Source organism: Mus musculus, chromosome 9 (assembly GCF_000001635.26).
Source record: "Mus musculus strain C57BL/6J chromosome 9, GRCm38.p6 C57BL/6J".
NCBI classification, from domain to species: Eukaryota; Metazoa; Chordata; class Mammalia; order Rodentia; family Muridae; genus Mus; species Mus musculus.
In genome coordinates this window covers 123,813,954-123,840,906 of record NC_000075.6, presented here as the reverse complement: position 1 = coordinate 123,840,906, position 26,953 = coordinate 123,813,954, and the positions used below count along the sequence as shown (strand labels likewise).

The 26,953-nt window shown below is 43.5% G+C and overlaps 1 protein-coding gene across 5 annotated transcripts in view; it reads left to right on the top strand.

Annotated features, from left to right (window-relative positions):
- The window catches only part of Fyco1 (FYVE and coiled-coil domain containing 1), a 62,400-nt gene that overhangs the window by 10,993 nt on the left and 24,454 nt on the right, over positions 1 to 26,953 (top strand). For all 5 annotated transcript variants that reach the window (NM_001110253.2, NM_148925.3, XM_030244078.1 and 2 more), the window contains 12 exons: positions 259 to 365; positions 1,910 to 2,035; positions 6,008 to 6,114; positions 7,666 to 7,809; positions 9,530 to 9,620; positions 10,428 to 12,731; positions 13,730 to 13,822; positions 14,243 to 14,361; positions 15,234 to 15,401; positions 17,580 to 17,729; positions 18,378 to 18,589; positions 21,716 to 21,860. In NM_001110253.2, coding sequence (NP_001103723.2) covers positions 259 to 365; positions 1,910 to 2,035; positions 6,008 to 6,114; positions 7,666 to 7,809; positions 9,530 to 9,620; positions 10,428 to 12,731; positions 13,730 to 13,822; positions 14,243 to 14,361; positions 15,234 to 15,401; positions 17,580 to 17,729; positions 18,378 to 18,589; positions 21,716 to 21,860 — 3,766 coding nt within the window. The remainder of the gene's footprint in view (positions 1 to 258; positions 366 to 1,909; positions 2,036 to 6,007; positions 6,115 to 7,665; positions 7,810 to 9,529; positions 9,621 to 10,427; positions 12,732 to 13,729; positions 13,823 to 14,242; positions 14,362 to 15,233; positions 15,402 to 17,579; positions 17,730 to 18,377; positions 18,590 to 21,715; positions 21,861 to 26,953) is intronic.

Genomic DNA, 26,953 nt, shown 5'->3' with positions numbered 1-26,953 from the left:
ACCCCACCCGTGCCCAATCAGCAAGCTGTTTCAGTGTCTATGGGGACTTAGTACACTTGACTCTCCTACCTGAATAGTTGAATGTCCTGTGTGTTTCCAAGGTTACACTTACTCCTTGTGCTTCTTGGTGTTATTTCTACTTCTTTCTCAGACTTACTTTTCAGTACATCTAAGATGCGTGTCAATTCTAGGGCTGTTAAAATGTGAAGTAGACAAATGTGTCTCTCTAGTTACGTGTTCCTATTTGTTGTCTTAAAGATGCAGCGACAGAACTAAGCCATGAATTTAAGGAAGGCGGAGAGCCAATCACAGATGACAGCACCAGTTTGCACAAGTTTTCTTACAAACTTGAGTATCTTCTGCAAGTAAGTGGCCCCTGTCATGCACTGGTTTTGTCAGAGTTGTGTCTCCTTCCCCATTTGAGTGACTGTTAGCAGTTTCCAGGGTGTGGTTCGGAAAGCACAGTGAAGCAGTTAAGTCCTTGTGGTGAGACTAAGAGTCAAAGCAGTGCCAGGAGCTCAGTCCTTCCACGTGAGTCAGGGTGTTCTGGGAACTGAAAACATTCTTCTGAGACTTAAGCCATCGTAAGGCAAGTCACAGGCCTTTCCAGCATTACACCCTTTGAGAACTTGTCGAACCCTGTAATGTTTCTCTCTTACAGACATGATATATGTATATGGCCAGGTATAAAGGCAGTTTCCAAGACGCAGCCTCTCGAAGATTATTCAAGGCCCATTTCAGAGCCTTATTCCTCAAGTATGGTTACCATGGGACTGGCTATTTCTGAATCAGGGTTAGTCAAGTAAACAGTCTTTTAGCATTTTCATGGTATAACTTTTGTGTGTGGTTAGTTTGACCTAGACAACTCTGCTGATTTGGGAAGTACGTGCTTTTGAAATAGGGAGGAAAAAAAAAATGGACCTGTGGTCATTTTACCAAAGTTGTATGTATGAGGTGTATCTGGGTTTTGTTTTGTGTTATCTAGATTTGATAATTGCAAACATGAATCATGCCTCCATAACCAGGGGGAAATGCTATAAATGGAATAGAAATATCTACCATACCTTACAGTGTCACACTCCACCAAAGAACATAGGGTGAGAGCTGCTAGAAGTAATGCCAGGCATAGAAATACTCGCCTTATGCCTCCTGCTGGTTCTTTGTTTGACACTAGCTGATTATGAGGGTTTGCCTTGTTTGTTCTCTTTCCCAGATAAGCCCATTTTGGTTTTGGATTTGAAAGTACTCAGCACTGATGCTCATTTTGGTTTTTCATGTACTTTAAAACAGTGTTGACACTTGAGAGTTGAGGCATGGATAAGAAGCCATTGCCTGGGTTCTCTGAGTTACAATACAGTCAACACTTTGAATGTTAACATAAGACTCTTCAATTGAATTTCCTTATCATATTGGAGGCTTTCCACCAAACTATGCTGGTAACCCTTAAGAGGATAAATCTTTCTCTCTCTTTTTTTCCCCCTTTCATTACTTTACTTTTCTCCTTCTTGCCTTTCTTTCTCCCTCCTTTCCTACATCCCTTGCTTGCTTTTTTTTTTTTAATTAATCAGTTAGTCATCTATCTAGCTTGCTACACTGGGACTATAATTTCGGCTTTCTATATGCTAGAAAAGTACCAATAGAAAAATCTTTTGGAATAACTATTATTTCTAAATCATTAGTGATATGACCTTGAGCTGGTGTTTAGTAGGCTCTTCCACATTTCCGAAGTTTGCGCATTAAAACACTCTTGTTTTAAGATTAGCATACTCTGAGTTGCCAATAAATCAAAATAAAATCATCAAGAAGCCTCCCCCAGTGCTTGTCCCTAGGAAGCTAGTAATGTTTCTCACATTAGGGGGCATGTACAACAGTAGTCTCAGACTTCCCGCTTGTTCCTTTCTCTGCACAGTTTGATCAGAAGGAGAAGGCGAGCCTCCTGGGAAGCAAGAAAGACTACTGGGATTACTTTTGTGCGTGCCTAGCCAAGGTGAAAGGAGCAAATGATGGCATTCGATTTGTCAGGTCCATCTCTGAGGTAAGCCATGCTATGAAGGTAAGGGCCACCTGTCTTCCACTGGCCTGCCTAAAGCTTCCTTGTGAATACTTTTATATTCACAAAGCTGGGTATACCATGAACTCTGTGGGTGATTAAAAAGCCAAGAAATCGAGTCCAGGCATACTGGGTACCTGTTATGTGGTTCAAGCTCATGGAAACTATCTGAATTTAGACTAAGCAGAAATGAGCCAGGTCCTAAATTTCGCTTCCTACCTGGACTGTTCACATCGGAAGTCTCTGTTCATGGAACCCTTTGGAAGTGTGTAGCACCACTTCCTTTTTCAAAAATAAAAGAATCATTTTCTTTAGAGTTGCTAAGCCAGACAACTCATTAGGTAAAGGCATTGCCCACCAAGTCTGATGACCCAGGTTTCATCTCTAGAACTCACATAAGAGAAAAGACCTTCCCCCATGTGCGGTGACACTGGCATGTGCACACACACACACACACACACACACACACACAATGAATGAATGAATACCAATTTTTTTTAAGTTGCTAGGCTATCTTGTCAGCAGTTTGCTTAGGAAACTTAGATTTGAAGTGAGGAGAATAAGGTAGAGTCTCAAAGATATTTTGAATCATGCAGGGCTGCTCAGTAAGTTTCTACATCCAGTTGGGCCCTTAAAGAAGGGCTAAATGCCCTGGCTTTGTCTTAATTACAAAATTCAAAAAAAAAAAAAAAAATACACCGCACTACACACCCTTCTAATTTGCAATCCTGTTTCAAGACCTCTGTGGCAGTTTCTTTAGTTGATTTGTCTTGGCTGCCTTGTATCAGAACCTAGAAGGCCCAATGTTGAATCCCATAAAAGAGTTTGCTCACCACACCATATTGTGAGTAACTAAATGTCAGATGATCTCCTTCATTCCTGTCTCCCAAGCCCATTCCCATCCCCATCACCAATAACTCCCTTCCACTCTCATCATCCCAGTCAACCCAGAAGTAAAGTGCACATATATGAGAAGCAAGTGGACCCTGGAATTTCAGGAAAGAGGTTGAAAAAGTTTGTGCATTTTGTCTTGTCAGCATCTCTGACAAGTATGGAATCACTTTAAAATCAGCACATAGGCTCTTTGGCTGGCCTCAGAGGCCACAGTGTTGGAGTGTTGGCTGTTCTAACATTAACACTCCCAGACATAGAGCTAGGGTGTTTCTTCTTATAGATGGGAACAGTGTTAAGCACACTGACATCAAAAGCTCAACGGTTTTGTTTTTTTTTTACCAGCTTCACCCTCAGAGTCTGGTCATGCAAGGAAAGATGGCAGCTCTGAAATGTTTATCCTACATGTATCTTTAATGTCAATGTAGTATGGGTTGGTCTTGTGAGGTTGGTGAAAAATTTAAGCCCATGATGTAGAGCAATGTTTAATGTATCAGGTATCTAGAGACGTTCCGTTCCCTCTTCACTCTTGTGTCCCATTCCTCACACATTGCATCAGCACTGAAGCCTTCAGTCTCTGACTTTGGACAGGTGAGCTCTTACAGTAAGTTAGTTTTCATTCCTAGGGTCGTGAAGTGATTACTAAGAGTCTGCTTTTCAGCTCTTTTCCTCCTCTCCTCATAAAGAATTCAGACCTTTGAGGCCATACAGGCAAATATTAAAGAAGTTAAGGAAGCTGTGTGCTGACTTCCAGCGTGCTCACACAGGTTTTAGTGACAATTTCCTGTGGGACACAGGTTAATTATATGTGAAAGCTCTGTCCTCTGTCTTGGAATGTCACTAGGTGGGAAAACTGCTGGATATTCAGTACCTTAGTACTCGGGTACCCTTTGGGCCTTCAAGTGTAATGTGAATTTAATAGGTCAGAAGTTTTTATAGGACTCTGCAGCACTTTTTGAGCAGAAGATAACCATTTGGACTAAGATATGTGAGTGCTCTAGTAAGCCACTTCTGGAGGCTCACAATGGGTCTTTCAGGATTGTGTTTCCCTGAAGTATGTGGAGGCCAGCTCTGCTCCAGGAGCATAGCACAATGATCTACTTTAAAACAGAGGCAGCCCATGTTTCTTGAAGATCTCCTGGCCTGTGCTGCTGTTGTATGTCTTTTCAGTGTTGTTTATATGGGTCTGATTAGATGCTAAGAAAACTGGAAATGAAAGCTGACCCCAAATCTAAAACAATGTTTTAAAGGGATATATAGTTAATTTTATTTGCAGTACATAGGAAGTAATCCTTTTCTCAAAGGACATTTAAAAATACCTTTAAGTAAGTAGCTAGCTCCCTTTGTATAATCATCTCTTCAACTAATGAGCTCAAATGTTACCATATAAAAAGTTTTACTGCCATGAAGGAGGAATAATGACTTACTCCTGCTCTGGGAGCTTGCAGACAAGAGTGGTTTTGTGGGCAGGGGTCTCATCAAATTCCACCACTACTCCAGTTTTTGAGAATGTGGATGTGCACCTTGGCTGCTCAAATGTTGTTCCCACTGAGCACTTTGTTCTCAACTCACACATCAGAGGAGAAAGTATTTGGACATGGGTGTGACCTCAAGGCTGTTTGTCCTCTAAGCACCTGTTGAGATAACTATTTGGTAGCATAGTGTTTTATATCAAGTCAATCTGCTGCCCACCTCCACTTCAGCCATTATGACTATGTGCAATATGGGCATGGAGAAATGTCTTCTGCGTTCTGTAGTTCATGAGGTTTTTGTGCCTTTTAGAACCACTTCATGTTAGATTATTTCCTTGAGTCATCAGCAAGAAGATAAATACTTCTGAGTTAAAGGTGTTAACTGCTATTGGGATGTTTACAGCATCATCAGTGCCTTAGTGGTATGCCACATACTTCCTGTCTGAATCCAGGGCATCTTGATAGCAGAGAATAGTAAGACCCCTTTGTGACTAAACTACTGTCATTCCTCTCCTACCACGCTTGACCTTTAAAGAGGTAAGAGAGTGTTGGCCCTGCTCTGTCTACTTGTATCAACAGATATCTGTGGTAAGTTAGAATGTTTTGAATGCCTGTCTGCGTCTATGACTGATTAATTTGCAAACCTGTCTCACATGTCTTCTATGGCAGTTCCATTTAATCCACTTGTCTTGACTGCCATGTGCCCATAGCTAGTAGGGCCCTGCATTGTAGCCTCATTGCAGTGTCTGCCCAACAACATGTTATAAGTGACTAAACCTTAGATGGATCCCTTTATGCCTTTATGATTTGTCATCGTAGTCCTTGTAGAGTTATGGACACTTGGGCTGTTCTAAGACATCTACTCATAGGTGACAAGACTTCATGGAAAGCACTATATTCTCATCCATAGCACACTGATCATGAGCAATGAGTTAGCTTATCTGAAAAGAAACAAGCCCAATTAGGAAAGTATGGATAGATATGTGGGGAGGTTGATGGTTTTATCTCAATAATAGAGACAAAAAGAGGCTGTTATTCATCTGGCAATACCTTTGCAAAGCTCCCCTTACACAACTCCACTCTTTTTTCTGTTCTTCCCCTTTCTATACATTCCAACCAGACCTCTGAGGCCTCTCTTCCTGAGCTTGCCCTACCCCAGGCCCCCCTCCCTAGTATGTTAAGACCAGTACCAGAAAATCTTAACATCCCTTTCTCCTGTAGCTTCTATGTAAGAAGCCATTCAGCTACCTCCAGATTTCATTCCTTACTCCAGATTAAATCAAGGAGTTTCCTGTCTGACTCAGATTCTGATGGAAAGAGGAGCAAGAGTGACTCCATCAAATATTTAGGTGTTTGAGTTGCCTTGATATATCTTACTTCATCTGTTTCCTATAGACTATTTTCAGATGTCCTGGGATAAGCAGCCCCACTTCAGGCTTCACTCTAGGGTGACAATGCCAAATGTTTTGTGTCCTTTGAAGGGTATGAGGGCTGCTACTATCAGAATAGGGTTGAATGGCATGTTTTGTCCTGTATGTGGCCTTTGCTAATCCTCCATGAGGCGGGTATTTATCTCGATATAATGCGTTTTCAGCTCCGAACATCTCTGGGGAAAGGGAGAGCCTTCATTCGCTACTCTTTGGTGCACCAGAGGCTGGCAGACACCTTGCAGCAGTGCTTCATGAACACTAAAGTGACCAGGTAATTGCAAGTCTGTGCCGGACTTAACCTCATAGCACTGATAAACAGAAATTGTGTCCGCCAAACCAGAATGTTAGTGGCAGGTGCCTCTTGTTTCTTTCTACATCCATTATTCTTTGTACTTCTTACCCATCTTTGAACATGTAGGCAAAAGTGAGAAAGAGGGGAAGGCTATCTTTTTCTAGTTCTCTCATGTGCTCAACTATGACAGTAGAGCTTAGAGCCAAATCTCTTAACTCCTAATGCCATGTGTCTTTCCCTGGTGGGTAGTAGCTCACTGGGGCCAGTGTTCCTTTGCCTCCCAGAAGAATTACCTGTCAGATTTTCCTTCACTTACCTAAGCCTCCACCTACCACAGAGTCAGTACCCATCAGCATATCAGGGCTCCTTGGAGACCGAAGAGCAACTGCTGTGAATCTAGGTTGCTCACATGTCAGCCTTTGTACCTCTTAAGTGTGACGGCCTCACCAGGAAACAGTAAAGGAAGGAGAGAGGTGGGCCTGAGTAGATGAAGGTAAGAGGGCATCAGATAAAGATGTAGATCTGGGGCCAAGAGGCCAGACACCTTTGGCTTGCCCAGCATTCCTTTTCTAGCTCTACTCTGCTTCTCCCTAGAAATTTGAGTTAATGAAAGAAAGCACTTTTGAATTAAAAACTAACAGGAAAAATCTTTAGCTTTATTTTGTCACCTTTAAGGTTGATTTACATAAAGGAATAGTTCTTATACCTGTGACAGACTTGTGAGTTAAAAATATTTGTACATTTGATTTGAAGAGTGTATTGCTCTAGGTATTTGGTAAACACTTTGGTATCATAGACCACATATATCAGCCTGGTAGTTCTTTTAACTCATCAGTACTATCTTTTTAACTTCTTACTGCTTCATGTCAAATGAATAAATGTGCATATATTTCTTCTTCTTTTTTTTTTAAAGATTTATTTATTTTTTATTATATGTAAGTACACTGTAGCTGTCTTCAGACACACCAGAAGAGGGAGTCAGATCGCGTTACGGATGGTTGTGAGCCACCATGTGGTTGCCGGGATTTGAACTCAGGACCTTCAGAAGAGCAGTCGGGTGCTCTTACCTGTTGAGCCATCTCACCACCCCCATGCATATATTTCCAAATAGACATTTGTTCTTTGGCTTTTAATTTCATGTCTGAATAGAAATTAGAAATGAGTCCAGTGTGTCACATTGCATTCTGTGAAAGCTAAGGTTATCTTCCCAAAAGGAAATATCCTGTCTCCTGCAGTTGCCCTTTCCTGGCGAGTCACAGAGATTTGAATATCTCAAATTCTTTGGAAGAAAACAGATATTATATAAATAGTAAGCATCCAGATCATTGTAACAGTTTCTTTGAAGTAAAGAATGTTTATTGAGAACCCATGGTCTGGCAGTACCAGATAAAATGATTTGCTTGGTTTTTGATTTAGTAATATGAGTCACTGGATTTGATGAAACAGAACCACACAGAACAGTCTTCAGTAGGTTCATTCTTTGCTTATCCTTGTTACTATTCAGTTCACATAGTATTTTGTTTTCTGCAGTGACTGGTATTATGCAAGAAGCCCCTTTCTGAAGCCAAAGCTGAGCTCTGACATTGTGGGTCAACTGTATGAGCTGACTGAGGTTCAGTTTGATCTAGCACCAAGAGGCTATGACTTGGATGCCGCCTGGCCAACATTTGCCAGGTACTTTGGGGAACTGCTTTCTTTTAGAAGTTGAGGGAAGGGATGCTCAGCCTTTTGAAGACATCTGCACAGCCATTTTGCTTGCTCAGAAAATTATATGTAGCTTCACAACTATTTTTTTCTGCCTTCCCAATTATTCTTGGGCTTTTTGGGTAGTGGTGGGTTTTTGTTTGAGGGGCTTGTTTTGTTGTTATTCAGTAGCTTACATTATATCATTATTTGGTAGCTTAACTTGCCCATATTTGTCCAATGGGAGACCTTTCAGGCTGATACTTGTGGGATTTCTTTCTTCTGTCTGATATATTCTTTTTTTAAGAAATAAAATATTGTAGATATAAGTAAGGCCCCACTCTACTGCTGTCTTTCTCCTTTATTTCCAGAAGTAAACACAGCACCACGGTTGAGGCATATTAATAGCAAGGCTTTTTTTTCACTATATGTACATTTATCCACAAATATTTTATAATGATATATTCTATGTAGTATATATTTTCAAAATTTTGTACATCATAAGAAAACTATTATTTCATACTTGCCTTTTTATTTCACATTGTTTAGTTTAACTTGTGCATACGCTTGTGGTTCTATGGCTTTGAGATAGAAGCAAGCCATAGCAGTATGTAAAGCAACTTTGCCCATCCACATCTTTACCTATTCTGTGACAGCTTTCACGCAGGAATAGTTATGATATAGACCATATATTTCACAAGCTCAAAATATTCAGCCTAGCAAACTCACAATGTAGAATATTCTACTGCATATGTAACCATAACTGGGTGTGACACCCTCTGGTGGAGTTAGGCTAGTTCCACCTTTCCACAGTGATAATGAACCAAGAGTTACCTTCCTCCATCCTTCATCTTCTTCTGGCCTCCACAGACACCCCAGCCCCAGCCCCATCCCCACCCCCACCCCCACCACCCATACATACACCACACATAAAAATAAATCTTTAAATTTAAAAAGAGTCTGAAACTCTTCCTTTCAGGAAAGTAAAAGGGAGATGACTTGTTTATCTCATAGTTTTAGAGGCTGAAGCCTAAGCAACATGGTCCAGCCTCTGGCAAGAGATCCCTTTGACTATCATTTCAGAATAGGTAGCATGTGGAAAGGAGATGGGGTGCATTCTATGCAGAAGTAAGAGATCACATGTCCAAAATAGTAAGCCAGAGGTTAGAGTCCCATAGTGCCTTCCAACTGCATACCCCCAAGTTGATCTAAGGACTTATATTAGCCATACTTCTTAAAGGTTCAACTATCTGGCTGTACACCACTTTAAGGACCATCTTCCAGTATGGAAGACCTATACTCCCATATTCCTGTTCTTTATTAAAGGAAGTTAGTACAGAAACTTAAACAGGGCAGGAACCTAGAGTCGAGAGCTGATCCAGAAGCCATGGAGTAATGGTGCTTACTGGCTTACTTCACATGGCTTTCTTATAAACCCAGGACTAAGAGCCCAGAGATGGCACCACCCAGAGTGGACTAAGCCCTCCCCTATTGATCACTAATTGAGAAAATGCCTTACAACTGGATCTGATGGAGACATTTCCTCAGCTGAGATTCCTTTCTTTCTTGTGACTCTAGCTTGTGTTGACACACAAAACCAGCCAGTACACCTAGTAACTGTCAACACCACTGCCTACGTGTATGTTTGCATATATGTACGTACCTGAGTTTGTTTATCTGAATGCAAGTGTGTCTGTTTGTGGCCCCACAGGAGGACGCTAGCCACCAGCACGTCTGCTTACATGTGGAAACCCCCCAGCCGAAGCTCCAGCATGAGTAGTTTAGTGAGCAACTACTTGCAGGTAATGTCAGGGAGGCTGGGGTTAGTAGGCTGTTAGGGTGACCAGGGGAATCCTCTCAAATACTTGTTGTTCTAAGCAGAGTACTATAACCCCTCAAACCAAATCCTATATGTCCTGGAATTTAGATTTTTACAGCCAGATAAAATTGAGATCCTTTTAAAACTGAACTCTTAAAATATTTAAAGTATCTTACAGGATGTAGTTTAGCACTGAGGTTTGAATTGACCCTGATACCTACTGTATCCAACTAAGGGGAAATTACCTAACTTTGAAACTTCAACTCTTTCTTCTATAAGAGGGTTTAATAAAATCTTCCTGGTCCTAAGTGGAGGAACAAGTGAAAGAGTACTTAAGAACAATGGATCAGGAAATCCTAACTTTTTCAGAAATGTGAACCTATTATAACTACATAATAGCAATTTATTTGCAGTACAAAAATACTTTGGCCTCATTTTGTGATTTTTATCATGCCGTGGTGATGTGAGTATAATTCAGTGGGTTAACCAAAATTTTAGTGTAACTGAGTTTAGATTCTGTAAGAGCCAATATCCTTTAAACTCATAAAGCTGATGGAGGCTAGATAGAGATGTGAGCCTGCTTATCAGTGGGGTTTGTGGGACCTTGAAGGTGCTCTGACCTTTTGACAGGTGCTTTGAACATAGGTGTTCTGGTCCTTGGACTAGCTCTAAAAATTTACCTTAGGTTAGGTAATTCCTTTGTTTTTATTCTACTTTCATTGAATACAAAGACTTATCCAAATAGCTGGACAGTATCATTCCAAAACTCCTGTCTTTTACTTTCTTTTAGACTCAGGAGATGGCCTCCAGTCTTGACCTGAATTGTTCTCTAAACAATGAAGCACTAGAAAGCTTCGACGAGATGCGGCTGGAGCTGGACCAGTTGGAGGTTCGGGAGAAACAGCTACAAGAACGTGTACAGCAGCTAGACAGGGAGAACCAAGCACTGCGAATGTTGGTCAGCAGACAAGGGGGGCAGCTTCAGGTAGAGAAGGAGATGGGGTACCTTGCAGTCGAGGACAGCATTGGCCTTGTGAGCCTGGTAGCAGAACTCCAGAAGCAGGGGGACGTCAGCCAGGCCACAGTGAAGAAGCTACAGTCATGTCTGCAGGCCTTGGAGCTAAATGTAGACAAGAAAGAGTACAGTCCCTCAGCCTTGCAGCTTGAGAACATGGCGAAGGAGCTTGACACTGTGAGAGGCTCCTTGGGTAGGGAGAACCAGCTCCTGGCCAGCCTTTCAGAGCGCCTTGCTAGGGCAGAGAAAGGGGAAAAGACACCTCCAGACACAGAGCTTCATCAGGAGCCAGTTCCTGCGGATCTGGTGCTCAAGTTCCAGGAGCTGAAGGGAAAACTTCAAGCCCTAGAAGGAGAGAACACCGAGGCCCAGGAGCTCAACAGGCAGCAGAGTATCAAGCTAGAGCAACTGGCCAAGGAACTACAGCTGAAGGAGGAGGCCCGGGCTAGCCTAGCACACTTAGTGAAGGATGTGGTCCCACTTCAGGAAGAGCTGTCTGGAAAGAAGCAAGAGTCAGCTCAGCTCCGACGACAGCTTCAGGAATCCCTGGCCCACTTGAGCTCTGTGGAGGAGGAGCTGGCTGAAGCCAGGCAGCAGGAAAAGCAGCATCGAGAAGAAAAGCAGCTACTGGAGCAGGAAGCCACGTCTCTTACATGGCAGCTGCAGCTCCTAGAGACCCAGCTAGGACAGGTGAGTCAGCTTGTAAGTGACCTGGAGGAGCAGAAGAAGCAACTCATGCAGGAGAGAGACCATCTCAGCCAGAGAGTGGGCACACTGGAGCAGCTAGCCGAGGTGCATGGCCCGCCACAGTCTGCGGAGATGCCGGAAAAGAGGCAGCAGTGCCTCCGGGAAGAACAGGTAAACAATAGCACAGTGTCAGAGGCAGAGCAGGAGGAGTTGCAGAAGGAGCTGCAGAACATGGTTGACCGCAACCAGCTCCTCGAAGGCAAACTGCAGGCCTTGCAAACTGACTATAAGGCACTGCAGCAGCGAGAGGCAGCAATCCAGGGCTCTTTAGCCTCCCTGGAAGCTGAACAGGCTAGCATCCGGCACCTGGGAAACCAGATGGAAGCAAGCCTCCTGGCTGTGAAGAAAGCCAAAGAGACTATGAAAGCCCAGGTGGCAGAGAAGGAGGCTGCCCTGCAGAGTAAGGAGAGTGAGTGCCAGAGGCTGCAGGAAGAGGCAGATCAGTGCCGGCTTCAGGCAGAGGCCCAGGCCCAGGAGCTCAGAGCTCTTGAGAACCAGTGCCAGCAGCAGATTCAGCTGATTGAGGTCCTCTCTGCAGAGAAAGGCCAACAGGGACTCAGCCTGCCCCAAGTCAACACAGACCAACTGGCCCTGTCTCAAGCACAGCTGGAAATCCACCAGGGGGAAGCCCAGCGGTTACAGAATGAGGTGGTGGACCTCCAGGCCAAGCTCCAGGTGGCCCTAGGTGATCGAGACAAGTTACAGAGCCAGCTGGGTGTGGCTGAGACAGTTCTAAGGGAGCACAAGACCCTGGTGCAACAACTGAAAGAGCAGAATGAAGCCCTCAACAGGGCCCATGTTCAGGAGCTGCTTCAGTGCTCAGAGAGAGAGGGGATACTACAGGAGGAGAGCATCTACAAGGCCCAGAAGCAGGAACAAGAGCTACGAGCCCTGCAGGCAGAGCTGTCACAGGTGAGGTGCAGCTCTGAGGGAGCCCACCTGGAACATGCAGAGCTGCAAGACCAGCTGCACCGAGCCAACACAGACACAGCTGAGCTTGGTATACAGGTCTGTGCACTGACAGCTGAGAAGGATCGAATGGAGGAGGCCCTGGCCAGCCTAGCCCAGGAGCTCCAGGACTCCAAAGAGGCAGCACTACAGGAACGAAAGGGCTTGGAGCTCCAAGTGATGCAACTTCAGCAAGAGAAGGAGAAGTTGCAGGAAAAGGTGAAGGCAGCTGAGGAGGCAGCCAGTTCATTCTCTGGTCTGCAGGCACAGCTGGCCCAGGCTGAGCAGCTAGCCCAGAGCCTCCAAGAGACTGCACACCAGGAACAAGATGCCCTCAAGTTCCAACTAAGTGCTGAGATTATGGACCACCAGAACCGATTAAAGGTAAGTTCAGCTTTAGCCATCTCTCAAGGTATTCCTTGAGGCGACATAATTAGATGGCCCTACAGCAAGAAAAGGCGAAAACCAAAGAGTACCCTAGTTCCATTCAATTGTAGTAGCTCACACCTCTTTACACAAATACATGAGGCGGAGCATGGGCAGCAGCACCTTCTCATGGAACCTCCACTTAGGCTGTGGCATATGTTGGCCCACACAGAACTTTTTTAAAATTAGAAGTCAATATTGACAGAGCAGGATATACTCAAAATCAGTTTTGTGGTTTCTTTTGAATTCTCAGCGGATCTAATAGCCCATTTGCAAATCCCTACAAGGCAATAGTGCTCGAAAAGTACACATAGTCTGCTGCTTCCCCTGTTGTGTGCCCGTTCCACACATAAGTTTCAGCCTTTAGCTCAGCCTTCTCCTTTGGAGCCCCATCCTCCATAGGGTCACCAGTGTGTGACAGCTCTTGAGTCCTGGCTCTGGTCCTTACTGTAATAATCAGCTTCTCTGGGTATGATCCTGATGGCTGACAGGGTGTAGGGAACTGGCTCAGTTTAGAAAAGCAAGACCCTTAAAGCAGACAGATCTGTGAAGCCCCAGTAGACCATGAGCCTTGAATACTTCATGAAGAAAAGAGACTAAAGAATGATAAATGAGAATATAAACAGCCACACTACTTTGATTTCTAATGTGTATCAATAGTGGGTCAGGCCTCTGCTCTCAGCCTTCTACACGCTCTCCTACCCTTTCCTAAATGTGCCCTCCTGACCCCATGAGGCTCATGGGCCACTATTCCACTTGCAGAAATTGTTTGAGGAACAAGCTGAGCCTCTTTTCCTAGTAAACTTGCAATTATTTTGTTACCAGTAGAGAAGAAACTTGTTGGGACACTTTAAGAAACAAGGCAGTCTTATTTTTAGAAACCATTTGGGTGATAAAAGTGAAGGAGACTCAGAGCAAGAACCTCTCTCTCATGACGCCTTCCTTATCCTTTCCAGACAGCCAATGAAGAGTGTGGGCACCTCAGGGCCCAGCTAGAAGAACAAGGCCAGCAGCTGCAAATGACTAAGGAGGCTGTGCAGGAACTGGAGGTGAGCCTGGCAGGTGTGCTTCAAGGAAAGGGGATCTGGTCTGCTTTCACTGGATTGTTGAAAGATATTTCTCACAATGCTGCCAGTTGTCAAACTAAGAGAATCATTGATTCAGACAATATCACAAGTCTATGCCATAATGCCCTTCCATTCCCTGGACTTTTGGCTAAAAGGAAATTGTTCTTAGTCACCTCTGTTGACATTCTCTTGTGTAAATAAGTGGCACTTGTCCCACCAGTAACCACATTCCGTGCCACCTGCACTCCAGCACCCCACTATAGAGGAGGTCATGCCTCACAATATATAACAAAGGTTTCTGGCCTCGTGAGCTTGCCAGGCACTGTGAATAGCACACCAATCTCTTCCTCCATGGAGGGTAAAGCTTTAAGCTTTGTGTTTTCCCCTGATGTCCTATTCTAGATCACCAAGGCGGCCATGGAGGAGAAGCTGAATTGCACCAGTAGCCACCTTGCAGAGTGCCAGGCCACTTTACTGCGCAAAGATGAAGAAAGCACTATGCTTCAAACCAGTCTAGAAAGGTCAGTTACTGGGACACCCACACAGCTGCTGGTAGTTTCAGGGAGTGGGTAGGTTTATTCATTTTAGAAAATCAGCCACTTGTACTAGATGAGGAAGTCCTGCAAAAGTCATGCCACCAGAAAACACAGGAGCCAGAAGCTTGCCACGGAAAAGTTGGCCATCTTCTGCAATAGGAGGCAGGGTGCTTTTCATCTGGGTCAGCTTTTTACCTGCAGCAAGGCACACATTTTGCAGGAGCTTTTGGGGAGTCTAGCTTGGGGTTCAATAATAAAGACATGGAGACTTCTGTATCATATAAGGCTGCTACCCTGTTTCTGAGGCAGTCCCTCAGCTACTCATCTAGTTCCACCAGGCCTTCCTGCCTGGTTCAGGAGATTGGAAGACTTACTAAGGCCTACTAAGTGCCCCAGCACCCTCCCCAAGGCAGAAAGTCCCCAAAACAGCAGAGAACATGGTCCTTTTTTGTAACCACCTCTGAGAGACCACACCTCTCTTTTATGTCCTGACTCTTCTCTCCTGCTTGTCCTCCATTCACTGCTCGATAAGTCTCTTTTCCATCTGGCTCTTCCCAATATCCCAAAGGTCCTGTCCAGGAATCCTTACAAAAGTGCTATGTCCTACTCTCTTTGAGTATGTTAGCATCCTGGAGTATCTCTGCCATCCCTGAATTACCCCTTCATGTTAGAAGTGGAGGTAGAGAGAGTCTCAGATTTGGGATAATGCATAACTCACGGTAAGCAGATCGTGCCTCACCAAGAGAGGGAAAATCCAAGAAGGCAGCAGGACCTTTCATTGAAGGCCAAGAGAGCCCAGAAATTCTAGGAAGCTGAATATCAGAGGTAACCAGGGAAAATTATTTCTCTCCTCCCAGAACACAGAAGGAACTTGAAAAGGCTACATCAAAAATTCAAGAATATTACAACAAACTCTGCCAAGAGGTGACAAACAGGGAAAGGAATGACCAGAAGATGCTTGCAGACCTCGATGACCTGAACAGAACCAAGAAATACCTTGAGGAGCGGCTGATAGAGCTGCTCAGGTGAGTGGGGTCAGTTGGGGACCCTGTCCAGGATTGGCTTTTCTTTTTTAAAATTTATGGGAATGACAGTTCAGTGGAAATGGGCCCTTCTCCTCAAGTTCTGCCCAATGGTGGGCTATCAAAAAGCCATAGGTCTGCAGGATCCTACAGACTTTGGCAGTCTTGAAGGCTGGTCACACCAGTGTTCATTTGGGTTTGGGTTTTTGTTTGGATGCAGGATTATGTTCAAACTCTGGGTGCCTGGCTAAAAATGATAATAAAATGGCATTTAGTAACTGGCCATTTCCTTATCTCTTGCCTGTTTCCAGTGAGCCTTCTTCTCTTTTGTTGTCTCATTTTCCTTTGGTTAGGGCTACCTAGAGGGACCCAGTAGCAGTGTCCATGTGGGAACCGAACTAGAAGGGGTTCTGAGGGACCCAGCATGTTCCACTCTTGCCACTCAAGAGTAGCCACTGTATGGTGCCTTACTTGCCAAGAGAGATTGGGAAGCTATAATTTATATGACATATTCTGATTGTTAAATGGTTGCAAGTCATTCACAACTTTCAACTTTTTCTTAAAGGAATCAAATCTGCAAGATAAAATACTATAGCTACTCTTCCTTCCCTCTATCCCTTCCTTCCTCTCTCCCTCTCTCTGTCTGTCCCTCCCACTGACCCGCCCTCCCTCCTTTCTTCTTTCCTTCCTTTCTTTCTTTCTTTCTTTCTTTCTTTCTTTCTTTCTTTCTTTCTTTCTTTCTTTCTCTCTCTCTTTCTGTGGCAAATACATGGCATGTTTTGGCTCAGTGTTCAGATAGTTTCAGGCAGTCCTGACAGGTAAGACATGACAATGGGATTAGTTCAGTTTGACAATGGGATTAGTTCAGTTCATGGCAGTAGAAACTTAAGTGGTCGTAATACTGCATGTCTTAGCAGATGAAGAAGCAGAGACTCTCAGTGATCCACCTTCACCAGCCATGCCTTCCATCCCAGAAGTTCCATAGCCTCCTCAAATAGCACCACTAGTTTTGGAGGGCCAAGAGATCCAACACTTGAGTTATTTCAAACTCAAAGTTTCACATATGAACACTCCATAGCAAACCTTCCAAGCCAAAAAACTTTTTGCTTTGTTTTACTGTGTTATATTTTGAGACAGGTCTTACTATATAGCCGTGACTGACCTGAGACTTGCTATGTAGATGAGGCTGGCTTCAAACTCACAGAACTCTACCTGCCTGTGCCTTCCAAGTGCCGAGATTAAACATGCTGCCACACCCAGCTTTCAAGACAATCGCTCTTACACAACTACACCTTGAAAACTAAATGAAAAATGAAAACTTGATAAAACCTGAGGCAGAAAAGATCTGACTCACTTTCATTTGTGGTGGAGCAGTCGTGAATGTGCTGTGCCTAGATGTACTCACTCATTAGAATTCCAGGTATCTTCTTGAGGAATGTGCTAGAGAAACCAAATAGCTTCTCACATTCCAGGATACAAGTAATCTGGCTTCCAGAAACTCAGAGGTCAGATGCTATGGACCAGCTGGAAGAGCAAGCTGGCCCAGAGGACGAGTCTGCCTGTCTTCTAACAATTTACATATCCTTGGTAAAAAGCCAGCTATCTCTGTGTTCCTAGCCCTTACCCCTAACCACTTCTAGAGGACCTGGATTCAATTTCAGCACCCACAAGGCAGCTCACAACTATTTTTAAACTATAATCATAGGGGATCTGATGCCCTCCTCACACTTCACAGGAACTAAACACGCATAATACACAGACATATATTCAGGCAAATTGCTTATTGCATGGTACACAGACATATGTGCAGGCATGTTGTGTATTGCCTGCACCCTCATAGCCTATTATCAACTTAAGGGCTTGCTTTAGCATTAGATACCCTAGATACCCAAGTGATGTATCAGTGCTAATAGTCCATTGCAGGTGACCCAGCTTTCTGTATATATCATGTGTCTCTTACGTGCTCTCACCTACAATGGGGTCAAAGAATCAATGTGTTGGGGTGCCTTTAGAGGCCACATCAGAGAGCCTATGTTTTGGAAGCCTCAAGTTGGGAAGAGGGCATTTACAAGGAAAGTGATTTAGCTTTCATGGCTTGGAACATTTGATATCACCTTTCTGAAATGAAGCAGGGGTTATTCTCTGTTTCTTGTGGATTCTTAAAATACGAGATTATTGCAGGGACAAAGATGCTCTCTGGCAAAAATCCGATGCACTGGAATTCCAGCAGAAGCTCAGTGCTGAAGAGAAATGTCTTGGGGACATGGAAGTCAACCACTGCCATGACTGCAAGCGGGAGTTCAGCTGGATAGTGCGACGGCACCACTGCAGGTTAGCAGCAAGCAACTCACCAGACGGGAATCAGGACAGATGGCTCTGCGTGAGGGATCTGAGATAAGTGTGGGTACCATAACTATCTATCTAGGAAAAGCACTTTGCTTCTTTACCAAGAGAAGCAGAAGAAGAGTATGTATTAGTTGGGATCCTAGTAGGATGCTCAAGCCCCCTGAAAGGAAATGTGAGTGGAGTTAAGGGGACTCACAGGTATGTGATATATTTGGAGACCAGCAACTCTTTAGCTGTCCTTGAGCCAATACCGATGGTGACAGAGAGCACAGATCCTTCAGGGTCTAGGAAGGATAGATAAAGAGAAAAGGCAGATTGGGAGTTGGATATGCTTTTAGAGACTTAGCCCTCCCCATAATAAGTGGAATACACACCTGTAGCCTGATGTCAGTCATACCTTTTCTCCCTGCCTTCAGGACCTGAGGAAGTAAACTAGTCTCGACTATGCTTACCATGATAGTTTTGTTGGAATCTTGTAAAACAGCTTACAGCACACTTGACATTGGAGGCAAGCTCGGTTTGAAGAGTTGTGGGCTGACAGGATCACAACACCGAGACCTGTTCTGGTGCTTAGCAGATCTCAAGCAATCTAATACGCATCATTCTCACAGCCTGTGTTTGTTTCATTCCCAGGATATGTGGCCGTATCTTCTGTTACTACTGCTGTAATAACTATGTTGTGACTAAGCCCAGTGGCAAGAAGGAACGCTGCTGCCGAGCCTGCTTCCAGAAGTTCGGCGAAGGCTCTGGATCCAATGATAGCAGTGGTTCAGGCACTAGCCAGGGAGAGCCCAGCCCCATGGTGTCACCAGCTGAAGCAAGTCCCCAGTCCATAGGAAGCCAAGGTCAGGCCCCTGCCTCCGGATTTCATAGATGTCACTTACTATGGCCAATTAGCTTGAGCAAGCTTTATTCGGTGTTTCCCAAACTTAGGTGTCCAAGAGATGCTAAATATATACTACCACCAACCTAAAACCTTATTAGATTACTGGGGTTGATAAGGAAGTAACTTTTTCCTGACATGATTAAGTGTGATTTAGTATGAAGTGTGTGTGTGTGTGTGTGTGTGTGTGTGTGTGTGTGTACACATAAATATGTATATGTGTGTGTGTGCGCACACATACACACACATATATTACCAGTGGAATATAGCCTATACATTGAGGAGTCTGTCCTCCAGGGACTCTTTCATAATATTCATTATCTGTCCTGTGGTGACCTAAGACCCTCAATTATACATTTAGTAGTCAATATCTTTTTCCCTTTCTCTTAATGACCAAGAAAAATATATTGTTTGTGTCCTCCAACTCAGCCAAGAAACAGACTCAGGGTTTGAGTCCTGCTACTCCTGAATTCAAATCACCTCAAAAGGTGACCCAGGCTGCCTACTGGACACTGGACCTTAAGGAGGCAGAGCAGAGATGGGGCTTTTCTCTGTCCAGGCATCACTGCTGGCTGCAGATAGTCCTTGTGACCTCTCCTTTGATAGCCTGGATGCAAGCTAAGAAGCCTTCGGAATCCTGTTCCTCTCTTGTTTAAGTGAATCAGCAGGCTTTGACACTCCGGGATGGCTTCAAATCTTTTCTTAGTCTTTTAAAAACTGAAGCTTGCAAGTTCTCTTCATAGTCTAAATATGAGTTCTTTATCAGATATGTTTTATAAATGTTTTTTCCCAATTTACAGCTTGTCTTTTAATTTTCCTTTTTAAGAGAAGTTGTAGTTTTGATAAAGCAAAATGTATCATGTTTTATGTATCAGGGTTTTGTTTTTTACATGTATCCAACTTTGCTTAACCCTGTATTCAGAACTTCTTTTTTCTTCTAAAAATTTTGGGTTTAGGGTTTTGGGGTTGGTTGGGTGATTGGGTAGGTAGTTTGTTTGTGATAGGGGCTCACTTTGTAGCCAAGCTGTCCTGAAATTTTGTGTAGACTGGGCTAAACTCACAATCAGAAATCTGTCTGCCTCTGCTCCCTGATTGTTAAGATTAAAGGTGTGTGCCACCACACCTGGATTCTTCTAGTGTTTACTAGTGTGTGTGTGTGTGTGTGTGTGTTGAGTTCATTTGAGGAATGGTGATAATATATACATTGAGTGTTGGGTAGTTTTGGATTTTCTTGCATTTTTGGCCAAAGATTCCAATACTATTACTTAAACTTTATTTTTCCCCCTCAGAATTGCCTTTCTATTGGAGCTGGAGGTGTGGCTCAAAGGTAGAACAATTTCTTAGCATGCACAAAGCACTAGATTGACTCTCCAGTGCCCCCCACCACCACCGCTACACACACAGGCACACAGAGTTTTGTATATTTGTCAAAAGCCAATTGAAAACAAAAATGAAAAACAGCAACAACAAGAAACCTGGCCTCATGTATTTAGATCTGTATCTAGACTTGTTCCATTCCCTTCATCTGTGTCAATTCCTTCCTGTATGATTACCATAGATTGGATGTTGTTGTTGTTGCTGCCGTTGTGATTGTGGTTACCGTAGATTGGATGTTGTTGTTACCATAGATTGGCTATTATTGTTTGTGGTGGTGGTTGGTTGGTTGGTTTTTGGTATTTTTGCTTGCTTGAGATAGCATTGATTTCTTTATGTATCCTTGGTTATTCTGGAACTCACTGTATAGACCAGCTAGCCTCAAACTGACAGAGATCCACGTACTTCTGCCTCCTAATGGTATTAAAGACATGTATCCAGCTGGTTACTATAGAATCTTAGTATAGCATACCAAAAAAAAAAAAAAAAAAAAGAAGAAGAAGAAGCCCTCCAATTTTGTTCTTTATTAAACAAAGAAATTTTAGAATGAGTTCCTTAGTTTCTAAAACTAAATCATGATAAGGTTTTCATTGGGATTTCATTGGATTGGATATGGAGATCAGTTTGGAGAGATTTGGTACCTTAAGGTATTGACCATTTCAATCCATGAACTTGGTATAGCTTCCATTTCCCTAGGTCCTTTTTATTCTCTTGATGAGAATTCTCTTTTCTCTCTCTCTCTCTCTCTCTCTCTCTCTTGCCCTCCCATTGCTTTGTCAGCCTCAGAGGGCAGATTCAGAAGCACAGCCGAGTCCCTATCAGGTTGTCCTTCTAGTTCTATTACAGAAACTTGGGAGGGAAATACTACCTGTAAAGCAAAAGACAGCTAAACTGCTCTTGCTAAGTAGCCTAAAACCCCTTGCCCTATCTCACTAGCAGGAGTTCAGCAATGACAAAGTGACGCTGTGGTAGAGTGCTGAACTTGCTTCTTTTGATTTCTATCATTGCTTGTCTGCTCTTTTTTCTTCTCCTCCTCATCATCATCATCATCCTCTTCTTCCTCCTACTTCTCCTCCTCCTCCTTTCTTCTTCCTCCTCCTCTTCCTCCTCTGCCTCTTCCTCCTCCTCCACTGCTGCTACCTCAGCTACATTTCCATGATACATGGTTATGGGTAGGTGACTGGCATGGTGTCCTGCCAATTGACAGGTCAGGGTCAAACACAAGACCCAGTGCCTCCTGCAGTTCCTTGGATAGAGAGAGGTTCTGTTCTACTCAACAGTGGACTGGAAGGGGGAGGGGATGGATGTCAGGTATCTGCTTCAAATTATTTCTGCCTGTGTCTTATAGAGCAAGGTCTTGTTGGATTAATGTATTTTCTTTATTTGTTTCTTTCCTGATATAGTTTTGATAAATTGTTTTCCCTTCTAAATAGGGTCCTAGAGGGTGTAGAAGTAGTTGAAACTAATACCCGGCATTTAAGAGAGGTCTTGAGGCTATACATTCAAAATCTTCTGTATTCCCTGTTTTCCAGGGATATCCCAGTAGGCTTCCTCTCATACCTACATAGAATAGCAGTTAGTTAAGAGACCAATTACAATGTATTCTATCAGCTTGTTCTCCATAGCAGCACCCTTCATTTCCTATATTATCCCTGGTTCTATGCATACTGGGTACATATATCTTTTTCTCTCCTGCTTTGCCTCTACCCTGCAGGGATAAACTCAGTCTGCAGACCACCAGACGATGCTGTGTTTGACATCATCACTGATGAAGAACTGTGCCAGATCCAAGAATCTGGCTCCTCCTTGCCTGAAACACCCACTGAAACTGATTCAATGGACCCGAATACGGCTGAACAGTGAGTAGATGTCGCTTCCATTTCTGAAGTACTCAGTAAGTGCCTATCCCTTTTGCTGTCTTGTCAAAGGGCCAGGAAAATGAAATACCAGAACCAAGAGTGGCTGTCTCTGCTGAGGGAAGATGCCTCAGAACAGTGTTCATAGTAGAATGGCTCTTGAAAAGTTGCAGTGCTCGGGAAACAGTCAGGGAGGTGCTGAGGAAGTGTCTGTGGTGCCCTGACTCAACATCTTAACTTAGGCCAGACTTTGGCTAGGGCAATTGTATTAGTCAGCGCAGGCTACACAGCAAGAGACCACAGGTTGAATTAATTAAACTATGGACATGTAACTTAATACCATTCAGGAGGCTGGATATCAAAGATCAAAATACAGGCAGAGACTGTTTCTTCTCCCTGGGTTTGCAGATGGCTACCTTCTTGCAGCATCTTTATGTGGTCATCCTGTGTGTATACTTCTGTGTCCCTTAATCTCCATTTCATTCCAGGGCACTGGTCCTTTTTTTAATTTAACTATCTCCTTAAAGCCCTTTGTAATTAACATCATCCCTATAGTAATTAAAATCATAGGTATGATTTTATATAAATAAATCTAATAAATTTAATTTAAATAACTTAAAATCAAAGTTTCACATTGCCAAACCTAAGATAGCTCCTATTCACTGTTGCTTCTATGATTTTGGACCAATTCTCTCCTTTCTGAAACACTTCTCTGACAACATCCTGGTCAGTAATCTTCAGTGTTCATGCTGACCCCCGTAACCCAGGATATCTTCTCTTCCTTGAGCAGTACACTATGATATACTGATACCCGTGAATCTATGAGCCAAAATAAACCCTTCCTCACTTAAATTACTCCTTCCAATTATTTTGCAATAAAAACAGTAGCTATCATGGAAAATCAGGGTCATTGTGACTAAATCTGACTGTGGTTTAAGGCCTTTGAGAAAGGATGTGGAAAGGTTTTGAGATGCCAGTCAGCAAAGCCCCAGTGGTAAGCAGAGCTTAATGAGCTGTTTTGGTGGTTATTCTCAAGACCAGAATGCCACTAGAAATGTGCACAGTATAGACTGTGCCGTAAAGTTTTAGTTGGGAACAAGGACTCTATCAGGAATTAGAATAGAGGTCATTTATGTTACATTCTGGCTAAAAAATTAGCTATGTGTTACTTGTGTCCTGAAACTTTGAGTGATGCTGAACTTAAAAATAATAGGTTAGGGACTGGAGAGGTGGCTGAGCAGTTTAGAGGACTGACTGCTCTTGTAAAGGACCCGGGTTCCCAGCACTCCCATCAGACACCAGATAACCATCTGTAACTCTAGTTCCAGGGTATAAGATACCCTCTGGCTACTATGGGCACCTGCACACACATGATACATATAACCTCATGCAGTATACACACATATACATTAAGAAAACAAATTAGTTTTACTTATATTCTGGCCTGTGCTCTTTGCTTCCTGATCCATGCCATATGAACAAGCATCAACCTCTCACTTCATACTCCTGTCAGCATAACATAGATGTGTAGCATAATTACTACTCTCTAATTTTAACCCAGTTTATAAGCATTGCGGGGGGGGGGGGAGCAGATCAGCAAGACATAAAAGTATTTAGGTTGGCAAGGAAATAAATGCAATTATATTTAAAATTGTTAACAAAGAAAATGTGAAGTAACTGAAACTGTTAGAGATTAATGCCATTAAAAGGAAACAGCTGCTTTGCACTGGGACAGTAGGAAAGAAAGGGACTTAAGGGCAAGAACCCCCTCATTGAAGGCTTCAGAGTATAAAGATAGAAATGCATTTGACTATTCTTTTAAAGGAGAATGAAGAGATTCAAGAGTCATCTTCTCTAAAAATGATCAACTAGGAAGTGTTTTTCCAGGTGTAGCTACACAGACACTCTGCTACTTTATCTGTGGTCCAAGGAGACTCAGCCACCTACCAAGCTGGCAGCAGAACTTGACATTATCCACACGGTGCTGGCTTTGTGAGCTTTGTAGAATGCAAGAGTTGCAGGGCATGGAGGTTTGCACTAAAGTTCTAGAGAAACCTGTGGGCAGCCAGGTGGTATATAATAGGGTTTGATTCTCTGGTAGTGCATGAGTGGACTATGCATGAGAATTTAGGCACCTAGTAGAACCAATCCAGTAGAGAGCCTGTACATGTGATAAGCAAGAAGGCCCATTAAGGGTAGAGCTAATACCAAATGTGTCCTACATGCCAGACATGAAGCTAGGATTTAATGTTTTCACTGTTAAGATGCCATGCCTTTCTTTGCTCTACCCTCATTACTCCCTTTTAGAATGGGAATGATTTTATATACTAGAAATATATAATTTAAGTTTTTATTTTACAAGATCTCACAACTGAGCAAGTCTTACGTCTCAAAAGAGACTGAACTTTCAGACACTGTTAAGACTACAGGGCTTTCTTTGAACCTGAACTAAATGCATTTTGTATTGTGAGATGGTAATGAGCCTTCAGGTCAAGGGCTAAATGTTATATTTTGAATCTAAAATGCCCCTGACAAGTTTGTTTTAAATGCTTAGTCCAAGGCTTATGGCACTATTTTGAAGGCTGTGGATCATTTAGAAGGTGTGGCCTGACTGACAGAAGTAGAAACCAGAAAAAATTTTACCTACTTCTGATTCCAGCGTGAGTTCTCTGCTTCCAAGTCCAATGCTGTGTAAATAAGTCTAGATGACTGCACTGCCATGCCTTCCCTGCTATGAGGGACTGATAAAATAAATCCTTCCTTGCAAATACTGTGTCAAAGCCCAACTCTTCTTGTGGTAAAAGACTTCTTTGAGCTCATGATGACTCACAGTGAGATCTCTGACCAGCCCAGAATCCAAAATAGGACCAGGAGTCACCTGTCACCTTTATCATGCCAATTTTTGCCATATGGGAGGGGCTGTACTTAATCTTCATGAGGGTGCTAGCCTAGATTTTAGGCTTAAATACATCACCACACTTGCTTGTTTTCTGATAACAACACTGAATTCACTCATGGACAAAGCTTTTCATTACCAAACATAAGATAGCTCCAGTTGACTGTTACTTCTGTGACTTTGGACCAATTCTCTCCTTTCTGAAACACTTCTTTGACACATACTTGGTCAGTAGTCATCAGTATTCACTCTGACCCCCATGACTCAGAGGTCTCCAGGATTTTTTTCTCTTCCTTTTAGCAGTCAACTACATTCTGCCGTTGGTGCTTAGCAAGATGCATGGATAGCTGTGTGCATAGACCAAGTGCCAGGTGTCCCAAGAGGATGCCATCGATTTTAAAGTGTCTTCTCACAGACACCTGTAACTGTATGAGGTGACTGTTCTCTAGCTTCCTCCCCCATCTTTCACCTTCCTCTTTCCTAGTAGGAACAGAAACAGAAAGCTGCCAGACTGCTGACCAGTATGTATAGTTTTTGGTCTTGGGAAATCAGGAACTATTCCAGAGAAAGGAAACTGCCTTCACTCTGGCCTGGCCAGTACAGATCCTCTGGGACTGACTGATTGAAGAGCCACCTTTCTACACTCTCGACTGTGTCTTGGCATGTATGGGAGCTTTTCCTTGCCTTCCTTCCCTCCCATGTCTAAAACTCAGTCAAAGACATCAAGAGTCTGGCAAAGTATGGGAAGGAGAGCCCTAGACTTGCACCACCATCCCTTGCAGGAAACTTAGAGGGGAAGGTCAACAATCTGAGGAACAAAGTGATGCTAGAGGAATTAAGCTTGGACTCTTCCTGGAAATGATGGAACAAGAAAAAGTCTCCAAGTCCAGCTTCAGCCTCCCAGAGAAGCCTTACAGGATCTCCTATTGACAGCTAACCTTTCCCCATTCTGGCTTATCTTGAATGGTGACACTTCGAAGGAGCACAGCCCTCGCCTGTAGCACCTTTCAGTCATGCCTGTACCCTCTCCTTCAGTGTCCTAGATAGCACTACCCAGATTTCCAGTTCTCAGAACTGAGGTAATAGATGGTTGGCTCCCTTGGCCTCTGCCCAGCTCACACACAGCCAGAGCCTCCCACACCTGGCCTGCTCTCAAGGTGCCAGACACATAGGCCATTCAGGGTGAAGAGCATAAACTGCAGACCCAAATAAGCATTCAGGCCCCATGGCCGTGGCAAATACAGCCTCTCAATGCAGGGCCTTTACGTTGTGCAGGGGAGGGTTACCCTTCCTTAAGACAGAGACAGTGCCTGAGCCAGAAAGCTCCTCTGGAGAGATGTGATTTTCTATGATGTTGATGCTAAATTTTGATGTCAGCCTGTGCTGTGGATGTCTACTATGTACACATGCTCCTTAGCATCTTCAACTTGTAGCCTTATCATCAAAAAAAAAAAAAGCCTTCCTCCTCAGGTACCCAGATTACACTAAATGATCTAAAACCTTCCCTCAGAGCCTGCTTGCCAATCACTTCAAAACCAGGGCTTTGTGGCCAGAATGCTTAACAGGAAAACTGTGGTCAGCAGCCGAGAGATTTGATGCCTGCTATCTTAGAAACAAAACAAGGACAGGATATGGTAATCTTGGTTAAAGTTCAAAAGCCACCTTATGCCTGTATTAACCTAAAACCTGTAACTATAGAGGAGTACAGAGTTGCCAGACCCTTTGTGTGGTATAACACCTACCTGAAAGCTCTGTGGCTAGTGTTTAGCAGCAGAGAGGCTGCTAACAAGGTCCACCCCTCACTCGATTCTCCTCAGAAAGTGGAAATAATAGTACCAAGCTGCCTATAAAACAGCACTAGTGACTATGGACCGGAAGAACTGGGCACCTGTCCAAGTTGCCACTTTGTAAGCCCTGTGGGAGGTAGGGTGACTTACAGCTTCTGTATTCTGTGCTCCCTTTTCTGTGTTGTCGCACTATCTCCTCATCCCAGTTACCAAGAATTCCTGGGTAATCAGATGGTCCCCAGAAGGGAGTCACCATGCATTCACCTCTCTGAAAATATAGCTATTGTCTGGCCTTCATATGTCTTAACTGGAACCAGAACCCATAAGCACTTCCACTATCCTCAGAAATGAGGAGCCCAGTGAGAGGGGAACACACAGTCTTTGTTCTCAGGCTCTGAAACACATCTAGAACA